This window comes from Benincasa hispida, chromosome 12 (assembly GCF_027475165.1).
Source record: "Benincasa hispida cultivar pf3 chromosome 12, pf3_genome.v1.1, whole genome shotgun sequence".
Lineage (NCBI taxonomy): Eukaryota > Viridiplantae > Streptophyta > Magnoliopsida > Cucurbitales > Cucurbitaceae > Benincasa > Benincasa hispida.
Window position 1 is genome coordinate 61,159,729 of NC_143489.1, and position 7,434 is coordinate 61,167,162.

General features: G+C 36.3%; 1 protein-coding gene across 1 annotated transcript; it reads left to right on the top strand.

The window, feature by feature from the left end:
* The first annotated feature begins 5,571 nt into the window (after positions 1 to 5,571).
* Positions 5,572 to 6,525, top strand: LOC120067569 (uncharacterized). The gene has a single exon (XM_039019115.1). The coding sequence runs from the start codon at positions 5,572 to 5,574 to the stop codon at positions 6,523 to 6,525; it is 954 nt and encodes a 317-aa protein (XP_038875043.1).
* Positions 6,526 to 7,434: the final 909 nt, after the last annotated feature.

Sequence of the window (7,434 nt, forward strand, 5' to 3'; positions counted from 1 at the left end):
TTTTGGTAGAGCGAGTTCATTTCATCATTCATTGCCTCAATCCACTGTCTAGTATTCGGGCTGTTTGTTGCTTTTTCAAAGTTGGTAGGTTCATTATTACTCAAAGAAATGGCAGCACCTAATGCTACATTAGCAAAGTCAGACTCTTGGTACCTAGTCGGTGGCACAATAGTTCTTCTCGGTCTATCCCTTGCTAATGAGTAATTATGTAAGTCTCCATGTGTCTCAACTTGTTCACTTGACACATGCTCACTGGTTTCAATAGCCTCATCACCTTCTAACTATAGATTTTGAGAGGAAGTAGAAGCTCCATGATCATTTTAAGGCTCCACCTCAAACCTTGTGCTACTAATCTTTGTCACTGTAGAATATGGTTATTCTGACATCATGAACATCTCATTTTCTTTAAAAAACCATATCTCTACTATTCACACATCTCTTTTCAACTGGATGCCACAACCTATAACCCTTTACTCCCTGTGTAAAGCCTAAGAACATACACTTTACAGCTCTTGGTTTCAACTTCCCTTGGCTTTGATGCACATAGCCTACACATCTAAACACTTTCAAGTGTTCCAACTTAGGTGGCTACCCTGTCCACCTCTCTTCAGAAGTCTTCAGCTCTATGGATTGATGTGGGCATCTATTAAGAGTGTATATTGTGTAGGAGACAGCTTTTGCCCAATATTTTTCAAGCAATAAGGCATTGGACAGTTGACATCTTACTTTTTCCAACACTGTTCTATTCAATCTTTCAACTACTCCATTTTGTTGAGGTGTGTACCTCATGGTTCTATGTCTTTCTATGTCATGCTCCCTGAAAAACAAGTTGAACTCCTCTCCATAAAACTCTAAACCATTATCAGTTCTCAAATGTTTAATTTGTTTAGAGGTATGCTTCTCAATCAAGGTCTTCCATTCTTTAAATCTACTAAACACTTCATCTTTGGATTTAAAAAGTAAACCCAAATCTTCCTTGAGTAATCATCTACAAATGAAAGAAAGTACCTTGCTCCACTTAGAGATGGAAAATGAGCTGGCCCCTACAAGTCTGAATGCACATATTCTAGGATTTTCTTTGAAGTGTGTTGTCCTTTGAGGAACTGTTATCTTATTGTTTTGCCTAATATGCAATGTTCATAGAATTTAAGGCTGTCTCCAACACCCCTTGGAAGAATCCCATATTTAGAGAGCACTTGCAGCTCCCTCACACTAATATGAGAAAGCCTTTTGTGCCACAACTCATCTTCTATGGGTTCTTCATCGGTTGTCAACAAGGCCGAGTGTGCCATTTGCACATCTTTAATGACATATAAACCATTCACCTTGGTTGCAACCAAAACTACTTTAGAATCCTTAATTATTTTAAAGGTGCCTCTCATACCCCTATACTCACAGCCTATGGCATCAAACATCCCCAAAGATAGGAGATTTCTCTTCAAAGTAGGAACATGCCTCACATTCCTAATCAATTTCACTGAACCATCCTGCATTTTCAATGACACAGACCCTATTCCAACAGCTCTGCAAATGTTATTGTTTTTCATATAGATCGGTCCACCATCCCACTTCTTGTAAGTGCAAAACTATCCCTTGGATGGTGTCATGTGGACTGAGCAGCCAGAATCTAACACCCAATCCTGAGTCTCCATAGTATTTTGGTCTCCACCTTCTTCAATAATAGCCAATGCATCTGAATAGACAAGGGAATTCTCCCCTACAGCAGCCTCGGTCTGTTTACCCCCCTTATTCTGTTGGTTCAATTTTTTTTTCAAGGCATAGCAGTTTTGTTTCATGTACCCCATTTTGTGATAAAAATGGCACTTTATCTTGGATTTATCACCATTGTTTTGTTTCCCCTTCCCGTTGTTCTTGTTCTTCTCCTTTGAGAACAAGTCTTCACCTCCTTGTTGATCCTTCTTACTCATTTGTAACTCAAGTTCTTTGACCCTCACAGTTGATATGATTGCTTCTGTGGTTATTCTTTCTGTACAGTACTTCATGGCTGTCTTGACATCTTTGAAAGATTCTGGTAGAGAATTTAGTAATATGAACATCTCATTCTCTTCTCAAATATTATTTTTTATTGATCTGAATTCAGAAGACAGTCTCTTGAACTCATTCAGATTATCCGTGAGGGACTTTGTTGCATCTATCTTGTAGGTAAAGTATCTTTCCCTCAAGAAAACTTTGTTGGGCAAGTCTTTGTTGAGATATATCTCCTTCAGTTTGTTCCACAAGGCATAGGTAGTAGGCTGGTCTACAATCTACCTCAAAACACTGTCTGTGACATTTAAGACAATGGTTCCATATACGTTTATCTCAATTGTCTCTTTGTCAGCCTTGAGAGAGTTTTAGGGTACTTTGCAGGGTCCATAATGGCCAAGAGAGCCTTCTGTTGTCCTAAGATTGCTTTAATCTTCTCTTTCCATAGTTCAAAGTCCGTCTAACCATCGAACTTCTTAATTTCATATATGGTAGTTGCCATTCTTGATCTTTAAGATTGATTATTCTGAATTGAAGTATACAAGAATTCAAATCTTGGAACTGTCTTGAACTATCCAAGATGACTATGATCTTCATGTCACAATCACAAATCACTCGGATATAACGGTCAATAACAATTCAAAAGTCAGGGGAGGTAGTATGTTGAGGCTCTGAATTCATCAGTTGTTTACCAAATGGCAGCTCAATCAAGTAGACGAACCACCAAGAACTAAACGATAGTTTGTAAGCGATTGGATGAAGTGCTAGACCATCGTGTAGACGACAGTTGTCTAGAGCTAGACAATCGTGTAGATGACAACTGAATAGCTAAACGATTGTATAGTCGATTGAACGCGGAGCTAAACAATCGAGTACACGATGCAATAAAAACTACACGATCGTGTAAATAATACTTTAGTAAATGCTAAACAATCGTAGAGCTAGAAAGAAAAGATACAAAAGTTTAAGTGGTTCAGCCAAAGGCATGCGTCCACTTTGCAAGTCGGGAGGTTCTCTTTTATTACTTCTTCAAAGTATTACAAAACGAATGTCTTGCACTCTCATTTTCTTATTCTCTCTTACATTAATCTCACATTCGTTTTCCTTTATATATGCAGGCGCTATAGTCAACAATGAAGCTCTAGTGATTACAACATACAACAGAAAGATGTCGACAACGGTTCAACTGCCTGTTGCGATGTTCTTTTTGATTTCAAGTCTTTCTGTGACACTTTCTCAACTTCAAAAGATGAAACTTGAAAATTTCTCTATATCTATATTTATAAAGGCAATTACGATAAGTCCAAAGTTGCCACCTGATAACAACTCTTATGCCCCCTTTTTCCAAATTCAACTTCTCGACCATAAACTTCAATAAGGAAGGGAAGAAAAAAATTCCACACAGAGGAAGAAAACTTGCAATACCATATGACGTTCTAGTATAAATACTTTTAGGATCTGTTCTTCTGGGTTGGTATCACGTTCTAATGATTTTTCAAGTGAAAATCTGCGCTCTATGAACTACCTTACTATCCCATAAGTACCTCAACAGGGGAATTTTCTAATTGGTTAGAGGGATGCCAACCCCTGATGGGCAAGATTCATAACAAGTGTTGGGATGGGATGGGATTGGTGTCCTAAATTCGTAGTTTGTAAACTTTGTATAAACAAATTGTTATTAATAAAATTATTATTATTTTATGAGCATATACTCAATTCAATAAACAAAAATTCTATGTTATTTTATGCAATTTAAACATGTATGTAGAGACATACAAGTGGATCATGTTTAAATAATAACCTAAACGGTCTGTAATAGATGGATAAGCGTAGGTACCTTATCTTAGTGACACTATGGATACGACCCACTTTGTAGATGTTACAGCTGTTGTAAAGTGCTACAAATGATCTGATCCTGATCATTCATGTAGAGACATGTGAGCGGGGTATCCTATACAAATAGTTTGTATAAGACCAAAACACGAAATGATTAATTTTATTATATAACGCCGTTAATAGTAGAGACTTACATTTCATTATAATGACCATAGGTAACATGACCTGAATCTTGATTGAGTTGTAAACTTCTGCCTATGAAAAAAGTCTTTTGATTTACATGAGAGAGAGTGGACAGATCGCCGACTCAATATGCCTATCATGTTGGGCATTTGTCTGATTGGGGAACGGGGATTTGTCTGATTGGGGAACTGGGAATACAGCTACACGAGATGGAACTCACTCCTTCCCTAATGTCGAGGAAGTAGATAAATTGCTCTCTTAAGGGCTAATTTTGGGGGCTTGAACAATGTTGTCACACCCTCTTTTGGCCGAAGAGAGATTTGGTCATAATTGAACTATGACTTACTGTTCATTTGAGGGATCAATGATACTTAAGGAGTTAGATGTAACTACAGGGGCAAAATGGTAATTTTGGCTCAACTGTACTTACGAGTAATTTGTGAAAGGTCATCATATTATTGTCTGGTTATATCCAATGGACACCGAAGTATATCTGTAGTGCGAAGAGTGCAGCTTCTGATCTTTAGTGGAGTGACCAACAATTAATGAATGTTGGATAATTTAATTAAAGAGTCATTGGAGCTTCAATCTACAGGTCCATAAGGTCCTCTTTATACCTCAACAGGGATAATTGAGAATTAATTTGGATTAATTTGAATTATTCAAATTAATTTAGGGAATTAATTATATATGATATAATTAATTAAATTAATTCTGTGTGATTTAATTAATATAATGTATTTGATATATTATTTTGAGAGGAAATAAATATTTGAATGTGATTCAAATATTAATTTTGTGGATGAGATTTATACAAATAAATTTAGTATAAATATGATTTATACTAAATACCATGTATTATTGAAAGAAATAAAACTATAGGTTATGTGTTATATTTGATATAACATATAGTATAATGTGTGTGTGTGAGAGGAATATGTGTGTGTGAGATAAAACAGTTATTATATAATTATATATTTTTTAAATAATTAAATTAATTTTTTTAAATTAATAAAGGAGGGAGTACCTTCCCCATATTTTTGTCTCTTGATAGAATGTGAAAATGGCAGGAAGTTTCGATGAAAGTGATCATCTTCTTCACAGAAGCCTACAGAGAAGGTCTCTGTGATTTTCACTCCCAACGTTTTTCTCTAGAAAAAAGACCCTCTCAAGAGTATACAGAGATTGACCTCTTGGTGGTGGCTATTTGGTTTTTTTGTGTTTTTGGAGATCGAAGTGTTTCTAACCGGAGAGAAGGAATTACATGAAGACCTTCTGGCTTCAAGGGTAAGTTTCAATTTTTCCCTACTTTTTTCCTTCCTTTTATATTAGATATATGGGTTAGTTAGTATTTTGTTTTAAATATTGTTAATTGGTTATTATTGTTGCTTGTTGTACTTGCCTATATAACGGCCTTTTGTGATTAATAAAGATAAGGAAGTTTATTTACTGCTGCTTAATATGGTATCAGAGCATTAATAAAATTCCCTCCAATTTTTTTTCGACCATTCATTTTCCCTCCAATTTTTTTTCGACCATTCATTTTCCCTCCAACTTTCTTTCTCCATGACCAGGAATGACGACCCGACATCCTTCGAAAACTCCAATTCCATGGAGAATGCTCGAGCTTCCCCTCCCTCTATTCTTGAACAATATCAGAACCCTTATTTTCTTCATCCCCTAGATAGTACCAGTCTTGTGTTCATTTCCAATCTTCTCACGGAATCAAACTACAACTCATGGAGTCAGGCGATGAAGATCGAGCTCACTGTCAAGAATAAACTCGGCTTCATCAATGTTGAAATCCCTCATCCTTCTGGTGAGTTACTTAGCTCTTGGATCATATGCAATGGTGTCGTAACTGCGTGGATTCTTAATTCTCTTTCCAAAGAGATCTCTACGAGCATCAATTTCTCTAACTCCGTGCAAGAAATTTGGGTTGATCCTCAAGAACGGTACCAGTGTAAGAATCGGCCAAGAGTTTTTCAACTTCGTCACGAAATTTCCAACCTCATTCAGAATCAAGATTCCGTCACCGCATACTATACAAAGTTAAAGATGTTGTGGAATGAACTGATATCCTACCGCCCTTCCTGCTCCTGTGGAAAATATACTTGCGGTAGCGTCAAGAACCTACAGACATACTTTCAGACGGAGTATGTTATGGCGTTTCTCATGGGATTAAATGACTCCTCTGCTTCTATTAGATCTCAGTTGTTGTTGATGGAACCAGAACCCTCTATCAATCGTGCCTTTTCCTTGGTACTACAAGAAATTGATCAGAAAGCCTTTTCTTCATCCCCTGGCATTGCCATGTCTTTATCCAAATCACCCACCACTGCAGTAGAATCAATCAATTCTAATGGCCATGTCGTAGGTATTTGCTCCCTCCCTGGTATATCTTCTAATCAGTGGATACTTGATTCTGGTGCATCAACTCACATTTGTTATAATAAAGCCTTATTCACTTCTTTAAGACCAATTAAACCAACAACTGTTTCCTTACCAAATCAGTCTTAGCTTTTTATTGAGTTTGTTGGGGATATCCAAGTCACTACAGATATCATGCTACAGAATGTATTATATATACCAGCTTTCTATTTCAACTTGATTTCCATAAGCTCTTTAACTTCTCATCTGCTAGTAATGGTCACTTTTTCCAGTGATTCTTGTCTAATTCAGGACAAGTACTCTTTGAAGTTGATTGGCAAGGTTAACAAATGGCATGGACTATATCTATTACAAGCTTCAGTTGATAGGTCTTTACATTCTTTCTCGCATTCTCCTCTACTTACAGAGCTTGTTTGTTCTTTCACTACTACATTTTCTGCATTTACTTGGCATAATCGTCTTGGACACCCATCCCACAAGCATCTTAGTTTCCTAAAAGATATTTTACATGTTGACTTGGATAGTACTTGTAATAAATGCTTAATCTTTCCTTTAAAGCCATAATAGACTTGTTGCTCATGCGTTTGATGTTATACATTGTGATGTTTGGGGCCCTTATAATGAACCTACTCATGATGGATATCATTATTTCTTAACAATAATTGATGATTAGTCTCGATATACTTGGGTTTTTCTGATGAGAAACAAGTCTGAAGCTATTAATATAGTAGCTCATTTCTTTCAACTGGTTGAGACTCAATATGGTCGTTTTATCAAAGTTTATCGGTCTGATAATGCACCAGAACTGGCTTTTACTGATTTTTTTTGCTTCTAAAGAAGTACTCCACCAATTTTCTTCTATTGAACATGTTGGGATTAGTGTCCTAATTCTCCTGGAGTCTCATTGTTTTATAAAGATACACATTGTTTAATGAATAAAATAAGTGTTATTTAATTCTGGCATTTACTCATATCCAATAAACAAAACTCCGTAGTTATCTTATGTGAACTTAAGCATGTATATGTGATATACAAGTG

Coding starts and splice junctions, on each gene's coding strand:
- LOC120067569 (XM_039019115.1), top strand. CDS start 5,572: ATGACCAGGAATGACGACCCGACATCCTTCGAAAACTCCAATTCCATG.